This window comes from Melanerpes formicivorus, unplaced genomic scaffold (assembly GCF_026170545.1).
Source record: "Melanerpes formicivorus ecotype bairdi unplaced genomic scaffold, bMelFor1.0.p_v2 SCAF_546, whole genome shotgun sequence".
In the NCBI taxonomy this organism is placed as follows: domain Eukaryota; kingdom Metazoa; phylum Chordata; class Aves; order Piciformes; family Picidae; genus Melanerpes; species Melanerpes formicivorus.
The window spans coordinates 31068-58451 of NW_027142898.1; the positions used below are offsets into that span (position 1 = coordinate 31068).

The 27384-nt window shown below is 56.4% G+C and overlaps 2 protein-coding genes across 2 annotated transcripts in view; both read left to right on the forward strand.

Annotated features, from left to right (window-relative positions):
* The first annotated feature begins 3 nt into the window (after positions 1-3).
* The window catches only part of SNAPIN (SNAP associated protein), a 50919-nt gene continuing 23538 nt past the window's right edge, over positions 4-27384 (forward strand). Inside the window, exon 1 of the mRNA XM_068170727.1 lies at positions 4-27. Within this exon, the coding sequence (XP_068026828.1) occupies positions 19-27 (9 nt within the window). The 5' untranslated portion in view covers positions 4-18. The remainder of the gene's footprint in view (positions 28-27384) is intronic.
* Positions 19-25148, forward strand: RPRD2 (regulation of nuclear pre-mRNA domain containing 2). Its single transcript, XM_068170725.1, is given in 13 exon segments — positions 19-253; positions 5394-5523; positions 9787-9887; positions 11139-11216; positions 14539-14591; positions 15526-15652; positions 16672-16847; positions 18217-18502; positions 19672-19947; positions 20998-21201; positions 22275-24588; positions 24590-24674; positions 24676-25148. Coding segments are annotated over 13 exon segments (4347 nt in total). The 3' UTR covers positions 24958-25148.

Genomic DNA, 27384 nt, shown 5'->3' on the forward strand with positions numbered 1-27384 from the left:
GGCGAGCAGGGCGGGAAGATGGCGGCGGGCGGCGGAGGCGGCGGCCGGGCCTCCTCCTCCTCCTCTTCCTCGGCCGCCGCCGCCTCCTCCTCCTCGTCGTCTTCGGCCGGCGCGCTGGAGGCCTCGCTCGACAGGAAGCTGCAGGCGGTGACCAACACGATGGAGTCCATCCAGGGCCTCTCCTCCTGGTGCCTGGAGAACAAGCGGCACCACAACACCATCGTCTACCACTGGATGAAGTGGCTGCGTCGCTGTGAGTGCGGGGCCCGGGCGGGCGGGCGGGGAGGTGCGGAGCGGGGGGGGGGGGGGGAGGCGGGACGGGACACCGGGACCCGAGGGTCCTGGAGCCAGAGAAGAGAACCGGCAGCCGAGACCGTGGAGTCAGAGTGGGGGACGACACGGGAGGGACAGCCGGGCACCCTCCTTCCCTCCCGCTCGGGCAGGTGCTCGTCCGTGTGTGTGTGTGTGTGTCCTCCCCCACCCCCCGACCCCTCGTCCCGCTTCCACCTCCTCGCCTGTCACGGCCGGAGCCCAGGCTGCCGGCCGCCGCCTGGTTGCGGTTAGGGGTTGGTTGGTAGCCCGGGGTTAGTTGGTTGGATTGGTTGATGGGTTGGACAGGGATGATCTTGAAGGTCTCTTCCGACCTGGTTTGGTTTATTCTGAATAATAAGGGTTTGTTCTAAATAAGAGTTTGTTCTAAATAAGAGTTTATTCTAAAAAGTAAGGGTTTATTCTAAATAATAAGAGTTTATTCTAAATAATAAGGGATTATTCTAAATAATAAGGGTTTATTCTAAATAATAAGAGTTTATTCTAAATAATAAGAGTTTATTCCAAATAATAAGAGTTTATTCCAAATAATAAGAGTTTATTCTAAATAATAAGAGTTTATTCCAAATAATAAGAGTTTATTCTAAATAATAAGGGATTATTCTAAATAATTAGAGTTTATTCTGAGTAATAAGAGTTTATTCTAAAAAATTAGGGTTTATTCTAAATAATAAGGGTTTATTCTAAATAAGAGTTTATTCTAAATAAAGGTTTATTCCAGAGTGGCTGAGAGCAGCCAGGCAGAGAGGGACCTGGGGGTACTGGTTGATGGCAGGCTGAACATGAGCCTGCAGTGTGCCCAGGCAGCCAAGAGGGCCAATGGCATCCCGGCCTGCAGCAGGAAGAGTGTGGCCAGCAGGAGCAGGGAGGTCATTCTGCCCCTGGACACTGCACTGCTCAGGCCACACCTGGAGTCCTGTGTCCAGTTCTGGGCTCCTCAGTTTAGGAAGGAGGTTGACTTGCTGGAAGGAGTCCAGAGAAGGGCAACAAAGTTGGTGAGGGGTTTGGAGCACAGCCCTGGGAGGAGAGGCTGAGGGAGCTGGGGTTGCTTAGCCTGGAGAAGAGGAGGCTCAGGGGTGACCTTATCACTCTCTACAACTACCTGAAGGGAGGTTGTAGCCAGGCAGAGGTTGGTCTCTTCTCCCAGGCACCCAGCACCAGAACAAGAGGACACAGTCTCAGGCTGTGCCAGGGGAGGTTCAGGTTGGATGTTAGGAGGAAGTTCTATACAGAGAGAGTGATTGCCCTTTGGGATGGGCTGCCTGGGGAGGTGGTGGAGTCCCCATCCCTGGAGGTGTTCAGGAGGAGACTTGCTGGGGTGCTTGGTGCCATGGGTTAGCTGTTTGGGTGGGCTGGATTGGTTGATGGGTTGGACAGGGATGATCTTGAAGGTCTCTTCCAACCTGGTTTGGTTTATTCTAATTCTAATATTCTAAATACAGGTTTATTGTAATTAAAGGAATGTGCTGCCCAGGGAGGTGGTGGAGTCCCCATCCCTGGAGGGGTTCAAGAGGGCATTGGATGTGGCACTGGGTGCCATGGTCTGGTCATGAGGTCTGTGGTGACAGCTTGGACTCGATGATCCTCGAGGTCTCTTCCAACCTTGGTGATGCTGTGAGACTTGAGGGTGTCCAGAGAAGGGCAACAAAGCTGGGGAGGGGTCTGGGGCACAGGGCTGTGAGGAGAGGCTGAGGGAGCTGGGGTTGCTTAGCCTGGAGAAGAGGAGGCTCAGGGGAGACCTCATTGCCCTCCACAACTACCTGGAAGGTGATTGTAGCCAGGAAGGGATTGGTCTCTTCTCCCAGGCAGCCAGCACCAGAACAAGAGGACACAGCCTCAAGCTGTGCCAGGGGAAGTTTACGCTGGAGGTGAGGAGAAAGTTCACAGAGAGTCATTCGTCATTGGGATGTGCTGCCCAGGGAGGTGGTGGAGTCCCCATCCCTGGAGGGGTTCAGGAGGGCACTTGGAGCCGTGGTTTAGTCAGTCACGGGTGACAGCTTGGACTTGATGATCTCTGAGGTCTTTTCCAGCCTTACTGATTGATTCTGTGATGGGTCTGCGGTGGGGAGGGGAGATGGGGGGGCCGTGCTGGAGGGGTTGGACCCGACGTCGAGCAGGGAGCTGAAACCTGCTGCCCTCCCGAGCGCTCCGGGGGGGATCTGTCAGCCCCTGCGCCGTCCCCGGGGGGTTTGCTGCTCGGCATCGCCTCGTCGCGCTTAGCCGACCCCGAGCTGCGCGTCTGCACCTTCATCCCCCTCGGGTTCTGCTTTGTGGTCCTCTGGGCTCTCCCTGAAGGCTGCTTTGAGACCCTGGGGGAGAGGGCGGCAGGGGTGAGCGGTGCTGGCGGGGCAGGGGTGAGCGGTGCTGGCGGGGCAGGGGTGAGCGGTGCTGGCGGGGCAGGGGTCTGCGGTGCTGCCGGGGCAGGGGTCTGCGGTGCTGCCGGGGCAGGGGTCTGCGGTGCTGCCGGGGCAGGGGTCTGCGGTGCTCCCTGCCCTGGGCACGGCAGCCTGGTGTGAGCGTTCAGAAGCGCTGCTGGGTGCCCAGGGCTTTGGTGACGCTGCGGTGAGCCAGGGGTGGGACACCTCGGGGGCTTTTTGCGTGTAAACACAGCGGTGTTCCCTCTGTTGTTGTCGGTGGGAGCTTTGCAGGCAGGCCGAGGTGCTTGAGCCTGGCTTTGTGCTTAGCCTTTTGTGAACTTTGGGCTAGTTGCTGTTCTCTGTCGGGGTCCTTCTTGCAGAGAGCCCTTTCCCCCATCCCCCCCTCCCCCCAAAGATTCTGATCACTGTTTTCTCCTGTCCATGCACTGCATGGTTGGAGTAAGGTAAGAGCTGCTCTCTGGTCCATACCCACCTGCTGGTGGGGAGAAGCTGGCCCTGGTCCATCCTGCCTTGCCCTTGTTTTCCACCTCAGCTGGAAGCCCTCTGGCAGCCCTCAGCACCAGGAGGGTTCTGTGGGGGCTGTTCTCCCTCCTCTCCTCCCTCTCGCCTCGCACACTCCCCCTCCAAACTAAATCCAGCTCCTGCCTGGCCTTGGGAGGTGAGAACGCCTCTGGACTTTGTGTCCCTTGTCACAGTTGCCATTGTGGCAACTCTGTAGGTCAGGCTCAGCCCAGGGCAGCTGCTCCATCCCTGCCTGTGCTTCGGAACAGGTCCTCACTTTGCCTGGCCCCTGGCTCCTAGAGCAGGGACTCTTCTTCCCTGCCCTCCTGCCCCTCCTCCATGGCTGACACTCAGCTCTTGGCCAAGGCAGCTGAGCTTCCAGAGAGGTTGCTTTAGTACTGCCCTGCTTCCCTCCTTCCCTCCTTCCCAGGAGTTGTTTAGTTGTTCCCACCTGATGCTTTGCCCCTTCCTTGGCTTGCCTGTGTCCACTCCTGGGCTGTCAGCTCCTGTGCCTGAGCTCTTGGTGCCAGCCTGCACCTCTGGGTTTGTTTTGTCATGAGCTCTTCAGGGCTTTCCTTGTGCAGCCCTCACAGAGCTCCCCTCTCAATGCATAAGTTCCTCCTTGCACATCTTCCCCAAGGTCCCACCTGCCCCAGCCCCTGACAGTGGCCACGATGCTGCTGTACCCCAGCCCCTGCTGGGTTCATGACTTCCCACTTGAGTGGTGTTGGGTTGTTTCCCCTCCCTGCTTTTCCCTTCCTTTCCCCATTCTTTGCCTCCAAGACCTCACAGCTTCCTCACACAGGTGCTGGTGTGGCCACATGTGAGGTGAAGTTGGACTTGTTGTGCACAGGCTGGTGGTGGTCCTGGGGCTGAGCAAAAGGCTGGGCTGGGTTCAGCTGTGAATCCTTGTGCCTTGTGGATGTTTTCTCTCTGGTTTAAAGCCTAGGACAGGCCCAAGAGCAGTGGAGAGGTTGTTCAGCCCTCAGGCAGGAGCAGCTGCATGCTGTGGTTAGAATCCCTTGCCCAAAGTGGATCTTGGACCCAAAGGTGTTTGATTTGGATTGTTTGGGGGGGGGGTTTGCTTTTTTAATAGAACCATGGAGTTGTTTGGGTTGGAAAAGAACCCCCCCCCCAGGGTCACCTGAGCCCAGCCACTGACCCAGGGCCACCAAAGTGACTTTGTGCAAAGGACAGGCTGAGGGGAGATGGCTTCAGCCTGGCAGGAAGCTCGGGGTGAGGTGAAACAGGAGGAAATTCTTCCCTCTGAGGGGGGTGAGGTGAAACAGGAGGAAATTCTTCCCTCTGAGGGTGGGGAGACACTGGAGCAGGCTGCTCAGGGAAGCTTTGGTGGCTCCCAAGCTGGCAGTCAGGGTTGGATGGGGCCTGGGCTGGTGGAAGGTGTCCCTGCCCTCACCCCAGGGCAAGGTGCTTGGCAGGAGGTGATCTTGAGGCTCCCTTCCCAGCTCCCCTCTGGGGTTTGTTGTGCCTGACAAAAAGTGGGTCTGGAGTCACACATTGGGGGGTGGACCATCCAGGCAGCTGAGTCTGAGGAGCTGCCAGCACTTAGCAGAGATGTTGATGACCCTTGGCTAACGAGCAGGAGGTGTCTGGAGGGCTGTGGAGGTCTCTCTCCTACCTGCAGCCGATGTGGGCTGCTCCCCGGTAGCGCTGCCTGTCCCAGAGACCGTTTTAAGCCCTCACAGCTCAGGCAAAGGGTCAGCTCTGGGTGGTGGCTTTTAGGAAGTGTGAGTAAGTGGCCCCCTAAATCGTTGAGTGAGTGATGGAAGCCAAGAGGTGATGCTGGAGCTTGGGGCAAGCAGAGCAGATCCACGCTGTGGAGCTGCTCCCCGTCAGAAGCTGCTGTCTGAGCTCCTGCTGGGGGCGATGCCGATCGCTCTGGCTGTGAGCTGCCCTTGCAGAGTGCAGGCACAGTGGCTTTTTGGGGTCCTTTCTGTGCCCAGGGGCTCGATGCTACCAAACCCTTTTGCTTTGGGGAGGCCTGGAGACATTTCCCAAGCAGATTTCCTCTCGAGCCTGCGCTCTTCGGCCTCGCCTCGGGGCGCTCCGTTGACGGAGGTGCCGCAGACCCTCCCGAGCCAGGCCCTTCAGACGTGGTTCCCAAGAGCTGGCTGGTGGGGCTGCTTCTGCCTGGGGAGTCTTGACCTTCCTCTCTGTCTTTAGCTGCCTTTCCTCATCGGCTGAACCTCTTCTACCTGGCCAACGACGTGATACAGAACTGCAAGAGGAAGAACGCCATCGTCTTCCGCGACACCTTCGCCGAGGTGCTCCCGGAGGCAGCCTCGCTGGTGAAGTAAGTGACAGAGCAGGGAGAGGGCCTGGGTGGCCCTCCAGGGTGGGGATTCACCTTCTGACAGCTCCAGGCTCTGCAGAAACCTCAGCAGAACTTAGGTTAGAATAGAATAGGATAGACCAGACCAGGCTGGAAGAGACCTTCAAGATCACAGAGTCCAACCTCTCATCCAACACCACCCAACCAACTAACCCATGGCACCAAGCACCACATCGAGTGCACCCTCAGCAGGTTTGCTGATGACACCAAGCTGTGTGGTGCAGCAGACATGCTGGAGGGAAGGGATCCAGCCAGAGGGACCTGGACAGGCTGGAGAGGTGGGCACAGGCCAGCCTCATGAGGTTCAATAAGAGCAAGTGCAGGGTCCTGCAGCTGGCTGGAGGCAACCCCAGGCACAAATCCAGCCAGTCACTGCCCAGCCTGGAAAGCAGCCCTGAGGAGAGAGCCTTGGGGGTGCTGGGGGAGGAGAAGCTCACCAGGAGCTCTCAGTCTGCACTTGCAGCCCAGAAAGCCAATCAGATCCTGGGCTGCAGCAGCAGAAGTGTGGCCAGCAGGTCGAGGGAGGTGATTCTCCCCCTCTGCTCAGCTCTGGGCAGACCCCACCTGGAGTCCTGCCTCCAGGTCTGGAGCCCCTAGGACAAGAGGGATGTGGAGGTGCTGGAAGGTGTCCAGAGCAGGGCCAGGAGGATGAGCAGAGGGCTGGAGCTGCTCTGCTGTGAGGACAGCCTGAGGGAGCTGGGGCTGTTCAGTCTGGAGAAGAGAAGGCTCCCAGGTGACCTCATTGTGGCCTTCCAGGATCTGAAGGGGGCCTACAGGAAGGCTGGGGAGGGACTGCTCAGGATCCCAGGCAGTGATAGGACTGGGGGGGAATGGAATGAAGCTGGAGGTGAGGAGATTCAGGCTGGAGGTGAGGAGGAAGTTCTTCCCCATGAGAGTGGTGAAACCCTGGAATGGGTTGTGCAGGGAGGTGGTTGGGGCCCCAGCCCTGGAGGTGTGTAAGCCCAGGCTGGATGAGGCTCTGGCCAGCCTGATGTAGTGTGGGGTGTCCCTGCCCATGGCAGGGGGGTTGGAACTGGCTGAGCCTTGTGGTCCCTTCCAACCCTGACTGATGCTATGATACTATGATAGAGTCTCCTCCTGAACACCTCCAGGGATGGTGACTCCATCACCTCCCTGGGCAGCCCATTCCAATGGGCAATCACTCTCTCTGTGTAAAACTTCCTTCTAACTTCCAGCCTAAAACCTCCCCTGGCACAGCTTGAGACTGTGTCCTCTTGTTCTGGTGCTGCTTGCCTGGGAGAAGAGACCAACCCCCAGCTGGCTACAGCCTCCCTTCAGGTAGTTGGAGAGAGCAAGGTCTCCCCTGAGCCTTCTCTTCTCCAGGCTAAGCAACCCCAGCTCCCTCAGCCTCTCCTCACAGGGCTGTGTTCCAAGCCCCTCACCAACTTTGTTGCCCTTCTCTGGAGACCTTCCAGCAGCTCAACCTCCTTCCTGACCTGAGGGGCCCAGAACTGGACACAGGACTCAAGGTGTGGCCTAACCAGTGCAGTGTAACCTCCCTGCTCCTGCTGGCCACACTGTTCCTGATGCAGGCCAGGCTGCCCTTGGCCTTCTTGGCCCCCTGGGCACACTGCAGGCTCATGTTCAGCCTACCATCAACCAGCACCCCCAGGTCCCTTTCTGCCTGGCTGCTCTCAGCCACTCTGCCCCCAGCCTGTAGCACTGCCTGGGCTTGGACCACTGGGTTTGAGCTTCCCCACGAGGGCTGTGCCTGGGGCTGGTGTGGAGAGGCTTCATTCACAGTGGGGTGGGGGGAGGTCATCCTGGGAAGAGGGGAAGGGGCAGAGCTTGTGGTGTGCAGGCACCAGAGGCTTGTGCTGCTGCTGGGAGGGGACAGGGGGAGACTCAGGGACACCCTCACAGCAGAGAGGGGTGTAAACAAGGAGGACATCTTTGTGGCCCACCATGAGGATGAGCGTTGGCAGATGCCAGGCTGATCCCTCTCTGAGCTGCTGGCTGCCTGCAGTGCTGCCAAAATAGTTCTGCTGAAGGGAGCCAGCTCTCACAGGGCAGCCTCTTCCAGTGTCTCCCCACCCTCACTGTGCAGAGCTTCCTTCTGATGTCCAACCTAAACCTCCCCTGCTCCAGTTTCAACCCCTTGCCCTATCACTCCAAGCCCTTCTGAACAGCCTCTGCTGTAGGTCTCCTCCTGATACTGAAATGTAGCTCTAGAGGTTCTCCCTGGAGCCTCCTCTTCTCCAGGCTGAACAGCCTGTCTTTGTATGAGAGCTTCTCCAGCCCTCTGATCACCTTTGTGACCCTCCTCTGGACCTGCTCCAGCTGGTCCAAAGGTTGGGGTGGTCTTGGTGAAGGTCCCTCCTGACCCAAATGGTTCTGTGAAGCACCCTCCCTGCAAGGTGCTGCTGAAGGTTGTGGTGCAGCTGCTTTGCTCTGGGGGTTTGAGCTTGGCCATGGTGCCAGCTGCCACCCAGATCCCACAGGGAGCAGCTCTGCTTTCCAGTTAAGAGTTTGTGATCCTGAGCTGGAGTCCTCTGAGCAGTCATAGGTCAACAGAATGGTTGAGGTTGGAAGGAACCATGAAGTTCCTCTGGTTCCAACCCCCCTGCCATGGACAGGGACACCTCCCACCAGCCCAGGCTGCTCAAGGCCTCATCCAGCCTGGCCTTGAACACCTCCAGGGAGGGGGCAGCCACAGCCTCCCTGGGCAGCCTGTGCCAGGCTCTCCCCACTCTCACTCTCCAGAATGTCTTCCTGATATCCAGTCTAAATCTACCCTCCTTGAGCTTCAATCCATTCCAGCCTAAATCTACCCTCCTTCAGCTTCAATCCATTCCAGCCTAAATCTACCCTCCTTGAGCTTCAATCCATTCCAACCTAAATCTACCCTCCTTGAGCTTCAATCCATTCCAGCCTAAATCTACCCTCCTTCAGCTTCAATCCATTCCAGTCTAAACCTACCCTCCTTCAGCTTCAATCCATTCCAGCCTAAATCTGCCCTCCTTGAGCTTCAATCCATTCCAGTCTAAATCTACCCTCCTTCAGCTTCAATCCATTCCAGCCTAAACCTACCCTCCTTGAGCTTCAATCCATTCCAGCCTAAATCTACCCTCCTTGAGCTTCAATCCATTCCAGCCTAAATCTACCCTCCTTGAGCTTCAATCCATTCCAGCCTAAACCTACCCTCCTTGAGCTTCAATCCATTCCAGCCTAAACCTACCCTCCTTGAGCTTCAATCCATTCCAGCCTAAATCTACCCTCCTTGAGCTTCAATCCATTCCAGCCTAAATCTACCCTCCTTGAGCTTCAATCCATTCCAGTCTAAATCTACCCTCCTTGAGCTTCAATCCATTCCAGCCTAAACCTACCCTCCTTGAGCTTCAATCCATTCCAGCCTAAATCTACCCTCCTTGAGCTTCAATCCATTCCAGCCTAAATCTACCCTCCTTCAGCTTCAATCCATTCCAGCCTAAATCTGCCCTCCTTGAGCTTCAATCCATTCCAGCCTAAATCTACCCTCCTTGAGCTTCAATCCATTCCAGCCTAAATCTACCCTCCTTGAGCTTCAATCCATTCCAGCCTAAATCTACCCTCCTTGAGCTTCAATCCATTCCAGTCTAAATCTACCCTCCTTGAGCTTCAATCCATTCCAGCCTAAACCTACCCTCCTTGAGCTTCAATCCATTCCAGCCTAAATCTACCCTCCTTGAGCTTCAATCCATTCCAGCCTAAATCTACCCTCCTTCAGCTTCAATCCATTCCAGCCTAAATCTGCCCTCCTTGAGCTTCAATCCATTCCAGCCTAAATCTACCCTCCTTGAGCTTCAATCCATTCCAGCCTAAACCTACCCTCCTTCAGCTTCAATCCATTCCAGCCTAAATCTACCCTCCTTGAGCTTCAATCCATTCCAGCCTAAATCTACCCTCCTTCAGCTTCAACCCATTCCAGCCTAAATCTACCCTCCTTGAGCTTCAATCCATTCCAGTCTAAACCTACCCTCCTTGAGCTTGAATCCATTCCAGCCTAAACCTACCCTCCTTGAGCTTCAGTCCATTCCAGCCTAAACCTACCCTCCTTGAGCTTCAATCCATTCCAGTCTAAATCTACCCTCCTTGGGCTTCAATCCATTCCAGCCTAAACCTACCCTCCTTGAGCTTCAGTCCATTCCCTCTGGGGTTATCCATTCCAGAATCCCAAGCAGGGGCAAAAGAAAAACCCCACCAGCTGTGCTCTTCTCGTTGTAGGGATCCATCTGTTTCCAAGTCTATTGAAAGGATCTTCAAAATCTGGGAGGACAGAAATGTGTACCCTGAGGAGACCATTTTGGCCCTGAAAGAAGCTCTGAGTAAGTTGCTGACCCTTTGCCTTCCTCCCCTTGCAAACCAACCTGGCTGGTGCCACGAAATGCCCCTGGAGTCGCTGAGTGAGAGGGGTTTCACCTGCTTGTCTGTGCTTCCTGCCCTCACAGCCAGCCCAGGCTTTTGAAGCAGTGAGTTGCTTTTACCTGATCCATCTGCATTCACAGCTTCTGTGCCTCTCCAAAGCCAGCTCTGCCTCCTTTCACAGGAGCTGGAGTAGTTCCAGCTGAGAGTCAACAGAACACGAGGGGGAAAAGTGCTCCCACAGGTCCCTGAACAAGGTGGCCTGGCTCAAGGCCTTGTGTCCCTGCCTCTTGGGGTCCCTGGCTCTCTGCTTTTGAGTTCCACTTCAGCAATCAGTTGGTTGTGGAGTAGGAAAGAGGCTGGAAGGAAAACTGGAGGGGGGGGGAGAGGGTCCTTGAGTACCTTCTGAACTCTGCTTCAAAGCCCAAGCGGCCTGGGAGCAGCCAGGGGGAGCCCAGCCCAGCATGGGAGCCGATACTCAAATACTTGAAGGGAAGGAGTCCAGGGTTTTGGCTTCACTTGCTCACACCCCTGGGAGCTGAAGGTGCTTCAGGAGGTCCTCACAGGTGGCTCTTGAGAGGCAGGAGAGAGGCAAGGTCTGAGCTCCAGGCTGTGGCAGGTGGAAAGGCTTCAGCTGGGTGTTGCATGTGGAGCAGTTGAGGTTGAGGGGTGTGTGTGTCCTGAAAATGCCTGATTTGTGTCACTTGGAAACCAACCCACTCCTTCCACTCCCTCCTCAAGCAGGTGCTGTGAAAGGCTTGGCCTGGGGGAGCCCTGCTGCAAGAGCTGAGTGGTGTGGGGTTCATTTCTGTTGTTGGCTTTGTGGGGTTTCATTTATTTCCCCCCCCACCCATCCCCATCCCCTTTTGTCTTATTCTCCTCCTGCCTGTGCTTTGCTTTCAACTGTCCCAGCGCTGAGGGCAAACAGAAACTTGATTTAAAACTGGAAGACCAGCCAGCAGGTTGCTGCATTCCTGAGTAAACTGTCAGGTTCTCTTGGGCATCCAGCAAGCTCTCCAGAGGAAGTTGGTCAAGGCATTTTAAAGCAAATTTCTGTTCACTCTGACTGTCTGGCACCCCAAATAAAGGGGCAAAATAAAACCCAACCCCAAGCACACAAACCCAGAGATTCCTTAATAGGAATTCTCCCTTCTCCCCCCCCTCTTCCCCCTTAATGCCAGACTGCCAAACCCTTCCCATGAAATGTTTTCCAGGTACCACTTTCAAAACTCAGAAGCAGCTGAAAGAAACTCTGAACAAACAACCGAATAAGCCGTGGAAGAAAGCACAAAGTAAGGAACCAAGGATGGGAACTCTCTGACCTGGTGTGGAAAGGGCAGGAGAGAGGCTGGCCCAGGCTGGCCACAGTGCCTGGAGAAAGCAGCAGCCAGCAGCACACACCTTCCAGGCTTGGCAAAAGTCCTTCCAGGCTGGATTAGCAAGGCCTTCCCAGCTTTCTAGAGCCCCTTCCAGGCTGGCTTGCAGAGCCCTTTCCATGCTGGATTAGGAAGGCCTTTCCAGCCTTCTAGAGCCCCTTCCAGGCTGGATTAGGAAGGCCTTCCCAGCCTTATAGAGCCCCTTCCAGACTGGCTTGCAGAGCCCTTCCCAGGCTGGATTAGCAAGGCCTTTCCAGCCATGTAGAGCCCCTTCCAGGCTGGATTAGCAAGGCCTTTCCAGCCTTCTAGAGCCCCTTCCAGGCTGGCTTGCAGAACCCTTCCCAGGCTGGATTAGCAAGGCCTTCCCAGCCTTATAGAGCCCCTTCCAGGCTGGATTGCAGAGCCCCTTCCCAGGCTGGCTTGGCAAGGCCTTTCCACCCTTATAGAGCCCCTTCCAAGCTGGATTAGCAAGGCCTTTCCAGCCTTCTAGAGCCCCTTCCAGGCTGGATTAGCAAGGCCTTTCTCACCCTTATAGAGCCCCTTCCAGGCTGGCTTGCAGAGCCCCTTCCAGGCTGGCTTGGCAAGGCCTTTCCACCCTTATAGAGCCCCTTCCAAGCTGGATTAGCAAGGCCTTTCCAGCCTTCTAGAGCCCCTTCCAGGCTGGCTTGGCAAGGCCTTTCCACCCTTATAGAGCCCCTTCCATACTGGATTAGCAAGGCCTTTCCAGCCATGTAGAGCCCCTTTCAGGCTGGATTGGCAAGGCCTTTCCAGCCATGTAGAGCCCCTTCCAGGCTGGCTTGGCAAGGTCTTTCCACCCTTATAGAGCCCCTTCCAGGCTGGATTAGCAAGGCCTTTCCACCCTTCTAGAGCCCCTTCCAGGCTGGCTTGCAGAGCCCCTTCCATGCTGGATTAGCAAGGCCTTGCCACCCTTCTAGAGCCCCTTCCAGGCTGGCTTGCAGAGCCCCTTCCATGCTGGATTAGCAAGGCCTTGCCACCCTTCTAGAGCCCCTTCCAGGCTGGCTTGCAGAGCCCCTTCCATGCTGGATTAGCAAGGCCTTGCCACCCTTCTAGAGCCCCTTCCAGGATGGCTTGCAGAGCCCCTTCCCAGGCTGGCTCGGCAAGGCCTTTCCACCCTTATAGAGCCCCTTCCAGGCTGGCTTGCAGAGCCCATTCCATGCTGGATAGGCAAGGCCTTGCCACCCTTCTAGAGCCCCTTCCAGTCATGCCAAAGCCCTTCCAGGCTGGCTTGGCAAGACCTTTCCAGCTTTGCAGAGCCCCTTCCAGGCATGTCAAAGGCCTTCCAGGCTGGATTAGCAAGGCCTTTCCACCCTTATAGAGCCCCTTCCAGGCTGACTTGCAGAGCCCCTTCCAGGCTGGCTTGGCAAGGCCTTTCCACCCTTCTAGAGCCCCTTCCAGTCATGCCAAAGCCCTTCCAGGCTGGCTTGGCAAGACCTTTCCAGCCTTACAGAGCCCCTTCCAGGCTGGCTTGGCAAGGCCTTTCCAGCCATGTAGAGCCCCTTCCAGGCACGTCAAAGGCCTTCCAGGCTGGATTAGCAAGGCCTTTCCACCCTTCTAGAGCCCTTTCCAGGCTGGCTTGCAGAGCCCCTTCCCAGGCTGGCTTGGCAAGGCCTTTCCAGCCTTGTAGAGCCCCTTCCAGGCTTGTCAAAGTCTTTCCAGACTGGCTTGGCAAGGCCTTTCCAGCTTTGCAGAGCCCCTTCCAGGCTTGGCAAAGCCTTTCCAGCCTTGCAGAGCCCCTTCCAGGCTTGGCAAAGCCTTTCCAGCCTTGCAGAGCCCCTTCCAGGCTTGCCAAAGCCCTTCCAGGCTAAAACTGTAAAGCACCAAGGAGTTGTGGCTCAAGAGCCACTCTTTAAAGGAATGAAGTGGGAACAAAAAAACCCAAACAACTAAATATGAACAAGGAGGTTGTGGACAGCAGAGGAAAGAGCTTGGAATTGGCCTTAGGCTGGTGAGAGCTGGAGAGAAGACAAACGCAGGTGCTGTGGCAGCACCTTTGTGCTCAGGAACACAGCAGCAGCAGCAAACTAGGTGCTAAGAGCAAAGCCAACTGGAAGCTGGCAGTGCAGATAAAGCACTCTGGCCTCTGAGAGCAGAGACTTAGCAGGAAGCACCTTTGTCATGTCCAGATCTGCCTGATGTCCTCACACCCTAAAGGCCTTGAGTGGTCTGTAGAGCCAGGTGGTGGAAAACCTTAGGTGTGAGATGAGTTCAGGTGATGGACAAAAGGGTTTGGAGGCTTTTGTGGCTTGGCTTAGCAGCAGGAGCTGCTCTCCCAAACACAAAGAGGTTGTGCTCAGCATGGCTGAAGGGGCTTGGGAGGTTCACTTAGCAAATGCTCTCCTAGAAGGGGTTGGCTTGGTTTGGAGAAGCCCTTTTAAGCTCATCCAGCCCAACTCTTCTCTGACCTCACCAAGGCTGGGGCTCAGCCATGGCCCTCAGCAGCACAGCTCTCTGGCTTTGAAACCCCTCCAGGGGTGGGGACTCCACCACCTCCCTGGGTAGCCTGTTCCAGGCTTTGAGAACCCTTTCAGTCAAGAAGTTTCTTCTCATGTCCAACCTCAACCTCCCCTGGGGCAACATGAGGCTATTCCTCTCCTCCTGTCCCTCTCCTGGGGAAGAGCCCAACCCCGGCTGGCTCCAGCCTCATTTCAGGGAGCTGTAGAGAGCCAGAAGGTCTCCCCTCAGGCTTCTTTGCTCCTGCCCTGTCCCCAGCCCAGTGGATTTAGTGCCTCTTGACAGTGGAATCCATTCCTCCACCTCTCTGAGCTGCCTAGCAGAGCAGATGTGTGAGAGTTTAAGGCTGAGAGCGTGGTTAAGCCTGGGAAGGGACCAGAAGGAGACCCCATCCAAAGGAAGCTGTGGGCTGGGTCAGGAAGTCTCCTCCTAGAGAGGTGTTAGCTGCTGGGGTAAAGCTGTTAGATGGAGCCTTGCAGGGCCTTGCCTGCCCTGTGGAGCACAGCACATTCCTGCAGCCCTCACTGAAAGCAGGAAGATCATTTGAGGGGGGTCTGTGTGTGACCACCTCCCACCCAGCTAAGACCAGAGCACTGAGGCACAGCTCTGTGGAGGGGGAAGTGCCAGGAGTGACAGCAGCCCTGCAGGTCTTCTGTTGGGTTAGGCTAAAGAGTGGGTGCCAGAAATGTTCTTCTGTGACTTCTCTGCACTCAGGGTTGGGTCCCTCAGGGTCCTGATCATTTGTCTTCTGTCTTCATTCCAACAGCATCCACGAACCCAAAAGCTGCTCTGAAGTCCAAGATTGTTGCTGAATTCAGAGTAAGTCCTGGAGCCCCTAGAGGCTTGGAAGGGCCCTCAGAGATCACCTGCTCCAACCTCCCCACCCCACCATGGGCAAGGGACACCTCTCAACTAGACTCAGCTGCTCAAGGCCTCATCCAACCTGGCCTTGCACAGCCCCAGGGAGGAGGCAGCCAACCTGCCTGGGCAGCTTGTGCCAGAGTCTCACCACCCTGGCACTGAAGAACTTCTCCCTCAGCTCCACTCTAACCCTGCTCTGCCTCAGCTTCAAACCATTCCCCCTTGGCCTGGCTCTAGACCCCCTCCTGAAAAGTCCCTCTGCAGCCTTCCTGTAGGATCCCTTCAGGGATTGGAAGCAGCTCTAAGGTCCCCCCCAGAGTCTTCCTTTCTCCAGAGTGACCAACCCCAGCTCCCTCAGCCTGACCTCAGCAGAGGTGCTGCAGCCCTTGGCTCACCCTTGTAGTTTCCCCTGGCCTTGCTCCAAGTCTGCAAGTGGAAGCATCCAACCTTCTACCCAGTACCTCCATGACCACTAAACTGTGTCCCCAGGTGCCACCTCTCCTTTGTTTCACTCAGTAGAAGACATTTGTTACTCTGAGGGTGGTGAGAGCCTGTCCCAGGCTGCCCAGGGAGGTGGTAGAAGCCCCATCCCTGGAACCATTGCAGGTCAGGATGTGTGGGGCTCTGAGCAGCCTGCTCTGGCTGGGGATGTCCCTGCTGACTGCAGGGGCTTGGGCTGGCTGAGCTCTGAAGGTCCCTTCAACCCCAACCCTGATTCCTGCCAACTGCAGCCCTGCCCTTGCCTGAGCCCACTGCTCTGTTCACCTTGAGGGGTTAAAAACCATCCACAGGGCTTCCCTTCTGCTGTCCTCTCCCCCTCAGCTTGCTTTTGGCCATTACCTCTTCCAGGGAATGTGCTGAGGATGCTTTTCCTGTGTGGTTTGTTTTGCAGCCCCAGTCTCTGATTGATGAGTTGCTGTTGTATAAACGCTCAGAGGATCAGATTGAGCTGAAAGAGAAGCAGCTCTCCACCATGAGGGTGGATGTGTGCAGCACAGAAACACTGAAATGCCTCAAAGGTAAAGACATCCCAAGCCCAACCTGCTCAAAGGAGGTGGGAGGGTAGGGAGTTTCAGGAGCTCCTGGGTCTGGTGAGCCTTAGCCTGGAATCAGAGGCTCTGCCTGGGAAAGCCAACTGTGTCAGCAGTGTGGTTAAGAACCACCAAGCAGGAGCCTGGAAGCTCCAAATGTTCATCTGAATCTCAAAGCTCCAAATGTTGATTTGAACCTCTTCCTGGAGGTCAGCCCCTCCAGCCCCCCCTGCTCCAGCAGGGCACCCACACCAGCTTGCCCAGGAGCACAATAGCCAGGGAGGGGCTGGAAGCTCTCTAGACACCAGGAGACTCCACAGCCTCTCTGGGCAGCCTGCTCCAGGCCTCCAGCACCCTCACACCAAACAACTTTCTCCTCCTGCTCAGCTCCAACCTCCTGGGGTGCAGTTTGTGCTCCTTGCCCTGTCCCTGGGCATCACTGAGCAGAGTCTGGCCCCAGCCTCTTGCCCCCCACAGCCCCTTTAGCTCTTGCTGAGCTTTGATCAGATCCCCTCTGGGGCTGCTCTTCTCCAGCCTCTCAGCCCCAGGGCTCTCAGCCTTTGCTCCTCCCAGAGCTGCTCCAGGCCCCTCAGCAGCTTCCCAGCCTCCCCTGGACTCGCTCGAGTAGCTCCCAGGCCCTCTGCAACTGAGAAGGCTCAGAACTGGCCCCAGCACTCCAGATGAGGCCTCCCCAGGGCAGAGCAGAGAGGGGCAGGAGAACCTCCCTTGGCCTCCCTGTATGCCTCCAGCAGACCATTGAGGCCTTCTTGGCCTCAGTAGCCACAATCCCATCTGAAGAGGAAGTGGAATTGTGCTGAGGGATCCAGGAGTGCAGCCTTGGGAAATGGCTGTTGGCAGTGAGGGTAACTCACAGGTGGCAACCCCCAAGGTCTTAGGAGCTCTTGGGACATGGAACTTGCCCCTTGGTGCTGGATGGGGGTTTTCTGCTGGAGCTGGTTTCCCATTGGGCAGCTTCCTGACCTGTGCTGTTTAAAATCTCCTTGCAGACAAAACAGGAGGGAAGAAGTTCTCCAAGGAGTTCGAGGAAGCCAGTTCAAAGCTGGAGGAGTTTGTGAATGGCTTGGACAAGCAAGTGAAGAATGGCCCCTCCCTCACAGAGGCTCTGGAGAATGCTGGCATCTTCTATGAGGCACAGTACAAGGAGGTCAAGGTGGTAGCAAATGTGAGTAACCTTGTCCTAGGTGGATGTGAACTGGAGGTGGAGTTAGGAACTGGCTGGAGGGCCGAGCCCAGAGAGTGGTGGTGAATGGTGCCACAGCCAGCTGGCAGCCAGGCACCTAGTGGTGTGCCCCAGGGAGCAGTGCTGGGCCCTGTGCTCTTTAACATCTTCATTGATGATCTGGAGGAAGGGGTTGAGTCAGTCAGCAGCAGGTTTGCAGATCACACCAAGTTAGGGGCAGATGTTGGTCAGTGAGAGGGCAGCAGAGCTCTGCAGAGGGACCTCGACCCACTGGACAGATGGGCAGAGTCCAATGGAATGTCATTCAACAAGTCCAAGTGCCAGGGGCTGCACTTTGGCCACAGCAACCCCAAGCAGAGCTACAGGCTGGGGGCAGAGTGGCTGAGAGCTGCCAAACAGAGAGGGACCTGGGGGTGCTGACTGACAGCTGCCTGAACAGGAGCCAGCAGTGTGCCCAGGGGGCCAAGAAGGCCAAGGGCAGCCTGGCCTGCAGCAGGAACAGTGTGGCCAGCAGGAGCAGGGAAGTCATTGTGCCCCTGGACTCTGCATTGGTTAGGCCACACCTTGAGTCCTGTGTCCAGTTCTGGGCTCCTCAGTTTAAGAAGGACATTGAGAGACTTGAAGGTGTCCAGAGAAGGGCAACAAAGCTGGGGAGGGGTCTGGGGCACAGCCCTGTGAGGAGAGGCTGAGGGAGCTGGGGTTGCTTAGCCTGGAGAAGAGGAGGCTCAGGGGAGACCTCATTGCCCTCTACAACTACCTGAAAGGTGGTTGTAGGCAGGTGGGGGTTGGGCTCTTCTCCCAGGCACCCAGCACCAGAACAAGAGGACACAGTCTCAAGCTGTGCCAGGGGAGGTTTAGAGTGGAGGTGAGGAGAAAGTTCTTCCCAGAGAGAGTTGTTGGCCATTGGGATGTGCTGCCCAGGGAGGTGGTGGAGTCCCCATCCCTGGAGGGGTTCAGGAGGGGATTGGATGTGGCAGGTGGTGCCATGGTTTAGTCATGAGGTCTGTGGTGACAGCTTGGACTTGGTGATCTTTGAGGTCTCTTCCAACCTTGGTGATACTGTGAGACTGAAAGAAAGCTTTCAGCCCAGCACCCGAGAAAGTCCAGGCCCCAAAGCTGCAGCAGCAGCCTGCCTGTCAGAGAGCGGAGTGAGAACAGTTTGGAATCCCTGGGAGAAGGTTTAGCTTCCCCTCCCTTTGTGTGCAAGTCACCCTGGAAAGCTGAGCTCCTAACTGCAGAGGCCTCACAGGGAGCAAACGATTGGGAGTGCAGAGGAAGCTTCTCCAGGGAGGTGCCTGAGGCAGCCTCCGCTCCTGGCAGAGCCGCTCAGCCCCACGCCTTTGCCTTCCAGGCCTATAAGACGTTTGCTAACCGAGTGAGCAACCTGAAGAAGAAGCTGGACCAGCTGAAGGCCACCCTTCCTGACCCAGAGGAGTCTCCTGTCCCCTCTCCCAGCATGGATGCCCCATCCCCAACGGGCTCCGAGTCCCCGTTCCAGGGGATGGGGGAGGAGGAGGCCTCGCGGTCTCCGGCGGGGGCAGGCCGCAAGCCAGGCTCTCCGGAGGCCGTGACGGACAACCGGGATGTGGAGGACATGGAGCTCTCTGATGTGGAGGATGATAGCTCCAAAATCATTGGTAGGTGCTGTGGGGGGCAGCAGGGGGGTGGGGTGGAAGGGACATGGAGGGGACACAGCCCCTTCCAGCCATGCTTGGGCTGCGGTCTTGTCGGGCTGGGACTCGGTGCTGCTGTTGGGCTTCCACACACTCAGGGAATGGGTTGGGTTGGGAGGGGCTTCGAAGATGATCCAGTTCCAGCCCCCTGCCATGGGCAGGGACACCTCCCACCAGCCCAGGCTGCTCAAGGCCTCAAACACCTCCAGGGGAGGGGGCAGCCACGGCCTCCCTGAGCAGCCTGTTTCAGGACCTCCCCACCCTCACCACCAAGAATTTCTTTCCCCTCTCCAGTCTCAGTCGCCTCTCTCCCAGCTCAAAGCCATTGTCCCTCATCCTGTCACTCCCAGCCCTTGTCAAAAGTCCCTCCACAGCTCTGCTGTAGCTCCTTCAGGCACTGGAAGGCTGCTCTGAGCTCTCCCTGGAGCCTTCTCCAGGCTGAACAGCCCCAGCCCCTTCAGCCTGTCCCCATAGGGGAAGTTCTTCAGCCTCTGATCATCTTTGTGGCCTCCTCTGGACCCTCCCCAACAGTTCCATGTCTTTGGGGGGGTCAGGCAGCAGAACTGGAAGCAGTGCTGCAGGTGTGGTCTCAGCAGAGCCCAGGGGCAGAATCTCCCCTCCCTGGTCATAGTATCATAGTATCAGTCAGGGTTGGAAGGGACCACAAGGATCATCTAGTTCCAACCCCCCTTGCCATGGACAGGGACACCCCACACTAGATGAGGCTGCCCAGAGCCTTGTCCAGCCTGGTCTTAAATACCTCCAGGGACAGGGCCCCAACCACCTCCCTGGCCAACCCATTCCAGGGCTTCACCACTCTCATGGGGAAGAACTTCCTCCTCACCTCCAGCCTGAATCTCCCCACCTCCAGCTTCATTCCATTCCCCCTGCTTTCGAAGCAGCCCAGGACATGGTTGCCTTCTGGGCTGCACACAACCATTGCCAGCTCCTCTTTTGGTCTTCTGCCCTGAAAAAAGCAGGAACATCCCAGTGTGACCATGGTGGTTCCCATCTGCCAGAGTGCTGCTCAGGCTGTGGGGATCAGACAGGCCAGGTGATGAGGATCCTGCCGAGATCCTGCACCCACAGCCATTCTTGACTGACAGTTCTGCTCTTGTTCTCTCTTGATGCAGTGGAAGAGAGGAAGGAGAAGCAGACAGCACCAGCTGCAGTGCCCACCAAGGCTGAAAGTGTCCCCAAAGTGGTTCCTTCAAGCACAGCAGCTGGCACCACCTCAGTGACAGTGACAATGCCTGCCCCGACCCCTGCAACCCCTCCGGCTCCGAAGGCAGCAGGCACGGTGCCCATCCCTCCCTCACCAGCACTGGCCTTGCCCAACCTGGCCAATGTGGACCTGGCCAAGATCAGTTCCATCCTCAGCAGTTTGACTTCTGTAATGAAGAACACAGGTGAGTGCTGAGGCTCTCCCCAGCCCTGGGGCTAACAACTTCAGTTCTGGTTTGTAACCTCTTAAAGCTTGGATTGTCTCAGAATAAAGATGTTTGAGTTCATGCTTAAGTCCTCGAATCCCAGCATGGTGGGGTGGGAAGGGGGACCCCTGCACATCATCTCCCCCAGCCCCCCTGCTCCAGCAGGGCACCCACAGCAGCTTGCCCAGCAGCACAATGGCCAGGGAGGGGCTGGAAGCTCTCTAGACAAGGAGGCTCCACAGCCTGTCTGGGCAGCCTGCTCCAGGCTTCCAGCACCCTCACACCAAACAACTTTCTCCTCCTGCTCAGCTCCAACCTCCTGGGGTGCAGTTTGTGCCCCTTGCCCTTTGTCTTGTCCCTGGGCACCACTGAGTGGATTCTGGCCCCAGCCTCTTGCCCCCCAGCCTTTAGCTCTTGCTGAGCATTGCTCAGATCCCCTCTGGGGCTGCTCTTCTCCAGCCTCTCAGCCCCAGGGCTTCTCAGCCTTTGCTCCTCCCAGAGCTGCTCCAGGCCCCTCAGCAGCTTCCCAGCCTCCCCTGGACTCGCTCCAGTAGCTCCCAGTCTCTCTACAACTGGGGAGCCCAGCGCTGGCCCCAGCACTCCAGATGAGGCCTCCCCATGGCAGAGCAGAGGGGCAGAAGATCCTTGCCCTGCTGGCCACAATCTTCTGAATGCCTCTTGGTCACCAGGGCACCTTGCTGGCTCGTGGGCAGCTTGTTGTCCCCCTGCACTCCCAGGTCCTCTGCAGAGCTGCTTCCCAGACAGTCACCCCCTCACCTGTCCTCCTGGGGAGGTTGTTCCTCCCTAGGAGCAGGACCCTCCACTTGCCCTGGTTGATCTTCATGAAGTTCCTCACCCTTAGCTCTCAGCCTAGCCAGGCCTCTGCATGGATAAGTTGCTGCTTCAGAGATGTGGCTCAGTCCAGTTGGCTTCATGAGCCTCTCCTCTCCCACCCTCTGGAGCTCTGCCTGTGTTGTGTCTGGAGCCTGATGACACAACCTAGGTGAGTGGTGTCTGCTTCCATCCTAGGTGTCAGCCCTGCCTCCAGGCCTTCTCCAGGAACCCCAACAAGTCCCACAGCTCTTACAAGTGGCCTGAAGACTCCCATCATGGGGACTCCATCTGCTCCTTCAAATCCCTTGGCAAATATTCTCTCCAAGGTGGAGATAACTCCTGAGAGTATTTTGTCTGCGCTCTCCAAAACCCAGACTCAGACTGCACCAGCACTGCAAGGTACTGGGGTGGGCTTTGAGGCAACCCTTGTCCAGTTCTGTGTCCAGGTCTGGGCTCCTCAGCTTAAGAAGGACATGGAGAGACTTGAAGGTGTCCAGAGAAGGGCAACAAAGCTGGGGAGGGGTCTGGAGCACAGCCCTGTGAGGAGAGGCTGAGGGAGCTGGGGTTGCTTAGCCTGGAGAAGAGGAGGCTCAGGGGAGACCTTCTTGCTCTCCACAACTCCTTAAAGGGAGGTTGTAGCCAGGTGGGGGTTGGTCTCTTCTCCCAGGCAGCCAGCACCAGAACAAGAGGACACAGCCTCAAGCTGCACCAGGGGAAGTTTAGTCTGGGGGTGAGGAGAAAGTTCTTCCCAGAAGGAGTAATTGGCCCTTGGGCTGTGCTGCCCAGGGAGGTGGTGGAGTCACCATCCCTGGAGGTGTTCAAAACAGGCTTGGATGTGGCCCTTGGAGCCATGGTTTGGCTGGCAGGAGGTGTTGGGTGTGAGGTTGGACTTGATGATCTCTGAGGTCTTTTCCAGCCTGGTTGATTCTGTGATGATTTAACTGGGGATTGGGTGGCAGTGGCCACGCTGAGACCTGCTGCTGAGCTTATCCTGATCCCCAAAGGAAGGGAGAAAAACTCATGTGGAGTTTCTTTCACCTCTGGCAAGAAGATTGAGATGGTTAGGAAGAAATTCTTTCGAGTGAGGGTGGGAAGACCCTGGAGTAGGCTGCCCAGGGAGGTTGAGGATGCCTCCTCCCTGGAGGTGTTGTAGGCCAGGTTGGGTGAGACCTTGAGCAGCCTGGGATGGTGGGAGGTGTCCCTGCCCATGGCAGGGGGTTGGAGCTGGTAAGGTGCCTTCCAACCCAACCCATTTGAGGACTCTGTAGCCAGCTGGAGCCTCTGGTGAAAGCTTGCAGCGGGCTGGGTGCTGACCTCAACCTTCATCCTGCCAAACCCAATTGTTGTCCCGGGTGAAACGCCACGTAAGGAGCAAAACCTGCGGGGCAGCGACCCACAGGAGATGCCTCCTGCCCCCCTTGGGTTGCCTCTTCTCTTACCTGAGTGCCTGAGCCCAGCATTGTTTGTTCCAGGTCTGTCATCCCTGCTGCAGAGCGTGGCTGGAAACAGCGTTCAGTCGAGCGACGCCGCGCCGCAGAGCACTTCGGCCTCGCCAGCCAACACGACCGTCCCTTGCCTGAAGGGCAGGAGTGTTCCTCCCAATCCTCAGTCCTTCATTTCCAAAGGTTTTGGTTACTCTCCAAACTCATCTACTGCTGAGGTCTCCTCCACTTCAGTCAATAAGGCTTCTGTTGGACACGCCCCGGGGCTGCCGAGCTCGGGTTTTAAGCCTCCGGCCAACTCCCTGGGCTTCCCCAGCTCCCACCCTCCCAGCCCTTCGTCCCTGCTGCCAACGGAAACCTCCTTGGCTCAGTCCTCTGAGATTTCAAAAGCAAAGCTGGAATCTGAACCCCCTTCTCCCAGCCTGGAGATGAAGATCCACAACTTCCTGAAGGGAAACCCCGGGTTCAGCGGCCTGAACCTCAATATCCCCATTCTCAGCAGCTTAGGGTCCAGCATCACAACGGAGAGTCACTCCTCTGACTTCCAGCGTGCTCCCACCAGCACTTCCCTGGACAACGTGGACGGGACGCCGGTGCGGGACGAGCGGAGCGGGACGCCCACCCAGGACGAGATGATGGACAAGCCCTCCTCCAGCAACGTCGACACCATCTCCCTGCTCTCCAAAATCATGAGCCCTGGCTCCTCCACCCCCAGCAGCACCAGGTCGCCCCTGCAGAGCCGGGACGACGGATATGCCCAAGAGCTTCCCAACTCCGTGCACGCCTACCGGCCCTTCGGCCTGGGCAGAGAGTCTCCGGCTGGCCTCTACAAGCAGCCTGCAGACAGCATGGAGATGCCCTCGTCGCTGGGGATGGACTCCTCCCAGGAGAAGTTTTACCCTGACACCTCCTTCCAGGAGGACGAGGACTACCGCGACTTCGATTACTCCGGCCCGCCGCCCTCGGCCATGCTGAACCTGGAGAAGAAGCCAGCCAAGTCCATCCTGAAACCCAGCAAGCTCTCCGACGCCGCCGAGTACCAGCCGGTGCTGTCCAGCTACGGCCAGAGGTCGCAGGAGTTCGGGGTGAAGTCCTCCTTCCCCCAGGCCATGAGGTCCATCCTGGATCAGAGCGAGAGCTGCGACCCGCTGGCGGCGTCCCCTGGCCTGTACGGCAGCTACGGCCTGAGGGGCAGCGACTCCACCTCGGACGGCTCCCCCTCGCCCAGCAAGAGCGAGGTGTTCTTCGCCCCAGACTCCAACCACAACAACCTGAGCAAGTCAGGGGTGCACTCTGGCCTCTCGCAGAAGCAGTACCCAGACTCCCCCCACGCGCTCCCCCACCGCTCGCTTTTCTCTTCGCAGAATGCCCTCTCCAGCCCCGCCAGCCGAGCGCCGCCGGCGGCCGGCGTGGAGAAGTCCTTGGCTTCCTCCATCTCTGCCACCTCCACCATCGAGTTCAAGAACATGCTCAAAAACGCCTCCCGGAAGCCCTCTGAGGAGAAACATTTCGGCCCCCTGTCCAAGAGCGGCTCTGGAGACGGGGTGAGCTTGCCCGGGGCTTCCAAGGGCGAGCCGGAGGAGCACTACCGCATCGAGACCCGCGTCTCCTCCTCCTGCCTGGACCTGCCCGACAGCACGGAGGAGAAGGGGGCTCCCATCGAGACCCTGGGCTACCACAACGCCTCCAGCCGCGGGATGCCCGGGGAGCCCATCCAGACTGTGGAGTCCATCCGGGTGCTGGGCAAAGGGAACAGAGGACACGGGCGAGAGGCGAGCCGCGCGGCCACGGGCTGGTTCGAGATGGGCAGCGGGGGAGGTGCCTTCGACAACGGCCCCGCGGCCACGGCGGAGCTGCCGGGCATGGGGGGGTTCCCGGCGCCCTACAAGGAGCACGTGGCCCCCTTCCAGGAGAGCGTCAACAACTTCCGCACCAACAGCTTCAGCCCCGCCTTCGAGCACCACCTGCCGCCGCCCCTCGCGCCGCCCCCCATCGAGCACGCCGCCCCCTTCCCCCGGGAGCCGGTGGGGCCTCCCGCCGGGCCTCCCCCTCCCCCCGCCAAGGACCACGGCAGCCTCTTCCCGAGGGATCACTCGGTGCCCCCTCCCCGCATGCCGTCGGTGGATCACACCAACCCTTTCTCGAAGGAAACCTCTGCTCCCCTCTCCCTGCCCCTCGGCGTCCCCCCTCCTCCTTCGGTGGAGCACGCCGGGGTCCCCTTCCCCACGCCCCCGCCGCCCCCTGTCCCTGGGGAGCACGCCGGGGTCCCCTTCCCCGCCCAACCGCCGCCAACCGGGGACCACAGCGCCGGTGGCCCCCCCTTTCCCGCGGCCCCCCCCCATGGCGGTGGACCACCAAGGGACGATGAAAGAGCATTTCCCTGTGCACCCCGCACCCCGGGAGCCCTCGGCGCAGCCCCAGCAGCGGGACCACGCCGCGGCCCCCCCTGTCCCGCTCCCGCGAGACCGTGGGGCTCACTCCCCTCCCCAGGGAGCAGCTGGGGGCTGCCCATTCCATGGGGCCCCCGGCCCACAGGGACGGCCGCGGGGGTGGGGCGGTGCTGGTCAGGACCCCCCGGGCTGACTTCAGGCCGCGGGAGCCTTTTGTTAGCAGAGACCCCTTCCATAGCCTGAAGCGGCCCCGGCCACCCTTTGGCAGAGGCGGGGCTCCTTTCTTTGCCCCCAAACGCCCCTTCTTCCCCCCCAGGTACTGAAGCTCCTGAGCTAACGCAGCTGGAGCAGCAGAGTTGCTTTTTTTTTTTCACTTGGATTTCCCCTGATTTCTTTTTCTCCTTTTTTTTCTTGCCCTCCAGTGCCCCCTCTCCCCCCTCCCCCCCCCAAAATAACCTGCTCCTAAATTAAACATTTCTCTCTCTTTTTTTCTCCATTTTTTTTCTTCTCCTTTTTTTTCTCCTTTTTTCTCCTTCCTTTTTTTTTCTCCTTTTTTTCTCCTTTTTTTCTCCTTTTTTTTCTCCTTTTTTTCTCCTTTTTTTCTCCTTTTTTTCTCCTTTTTTTTTCTCCTTTTTTTCTCCTTTTTTTCTCCTTTTTTTCTCCTTTTTTTTCTCCTTTTTTTCTCCTTTTTTTCTCCTTTTTTTTCTCCTTTTTTCTTCCTTTTTTTTCTCCTTTTTTTCTCCTTTTTTTCTCCTTTTTTTTCTCCTTTTTTTCTCCTTTTTTCTCCTTTTTTTCTCCTTTTTTCTCCTTTTTTTCTCCTTTTTTTTCTCCTTTTTTTCTCCTTTTTTTCTCCTTTTTTCTCCTTTTTTTCTCCTTTTTTTCTCCTTTTTTTTCTCCTTTTTTTCTCCTTTTTTTTCTCCCTTTTTTTCTCCTTTTTTTTTTCTCCTTTTTTTTTCTCCCTTTTTTTCTCCCTTTTCTTTCTCCCTTTTTTCTCCTTTTTTTCTCCTTTTTTCCTCCTTTTTTTCCCACCTTTTTCCCCTCCTTTTTTCCTCCTTTTTTTTCCTCCTTTTTTTTCCTCCTTTTTTTTTTCCTCCTTTTTTTTTCCTCTTTTTTTTTTTTCTCCTTTTTTCCTCCTTTTTTTCCCACCTTTTTCCCCTCCTTTTTTCCTCCTTTTTTTTCCTCCTTTTTTTTCCTCCTTTTTTTTTCCTCCTTTTTTTTTCCTCTTTTTTTTCCTCCTTTTTTTTTTCCTCCTTTTTTTTTCCTCCTTTTTTTTTTCCTCCCTTTTTTTTTTCCTCCTTTTTTTTTCCTCCTTTTTTTTTTCCTCCTTTTTTTTTCCTCCTTTTTTTTTCTCCTCCTTTTTTTTTTCCTCCTTTTTTTTTTCCTCCTTTTTTTTTTCCTCCTTTTTTTTTTCCTCCTTTTTTTTTCCTCCTTTTTTTTCCTCCTTTTTTTTTCCTCCTTTTTTTTTCCTCCTTTTTTTTTCCTCCTTTTTTTTTTTCCTCCTTTTTTTTCCCTCCTTTTTTTTTCCCTCCTTTTTTTTTCTCCTTTTTTTTTTCCCTTTTCTGTTGTTTCCCTCCCCCCCCCCTCCAAGAGAATAGAAACAAAACAAAGCAAAACCGACAAGGAGAAATTACAAAGCAAGAACTGCAAACGACCCAAACGTTTTAACTCTCAAAAGAAGAAAGAATTCCCCAACGCCACCACCCCGCCTCGGAAAGCTAAAGCCCCCCCTCCTCTCCCCCCTCCCCCCCAGGACGATCATTTTTAAGTCCCATCCCCAACAGGCCTGCTTTAGGGAGGGGCGAAGGGGCCAGAAGTGGCAGAGACATCCCCTCCTCCGCCCCCCTCCCCCTCCCCGTGCCTTCCTCAATGCTTTTTCCCCCCCTTCCAGGTGGCCAAAAAAAAAAGCCTCCCCAAACAGAGACACAAAGGATCCAAAACCGCCACCCTTTGCCGACGATCCCTTCGGACTGTTTGGCTCCCCAGGAGCTCAGGGGGGGGACCCCTCAGACTGTGTGCGTCCCCCCCCCTTACAACTTCCCCCCGCCCCGTTGTCCGTTGGTTGGTTCATTTGGGTTTGTTTTGGGTTTTGGTTGGGGTTTGGGGTGTTTGGTTTTTTTTTTGTCCCTGGGAACGCTGTTGACTTTCTACGTGTGTGTATATAACAATAATTAACGATCACTTTTTAATTCCATCTCAGATCGTTCAACCAGAGCCTGAGGGAGGTGGTTAGGGGGGAGCCTCCCCCCCCCCTCCTCCCCTTGCCTCACCCAGAGCTGCCCCGGCAGCTTTTATATGAAGTTGGAATTTGACTTGATTTTCACTTTTTTCTTTGGGTTTTTTTTTTCTCCTCCCTCCTTTCTTTTTTTGTTGGTTTTGGTTTATTTTGTTTTGCCTTTCTTTTTTTTCTGGTTTTGTTTGATTTTTTTTTCCCGTTGTTGTTGGATTTTTTTTTTAGTTGCTAGACTCCATCAGCTATGTTTGATAAAGGTGTAGGGTTCGATATCCACATAAACATCACCAAAACAAAAAAAACCAAACCCGAGCAGCTGCTGGCTCTTTTCTTTCTGCGGTCGGGTCCCAAACGGGGTGGGGTGGTAGAACTCCTGCGACCCTCACCCCCCGGGGCAGCGGGATGGGGGCGCCTCAGTTCTCCTTCTGCCCCTCATTATCCGTGCTTCACCCCGGCGGAGCACTCATTATCCGTGCTTCACCCCGGCGGAGCAAGGACCTCTGCGAGTCCAAGGCGCCCT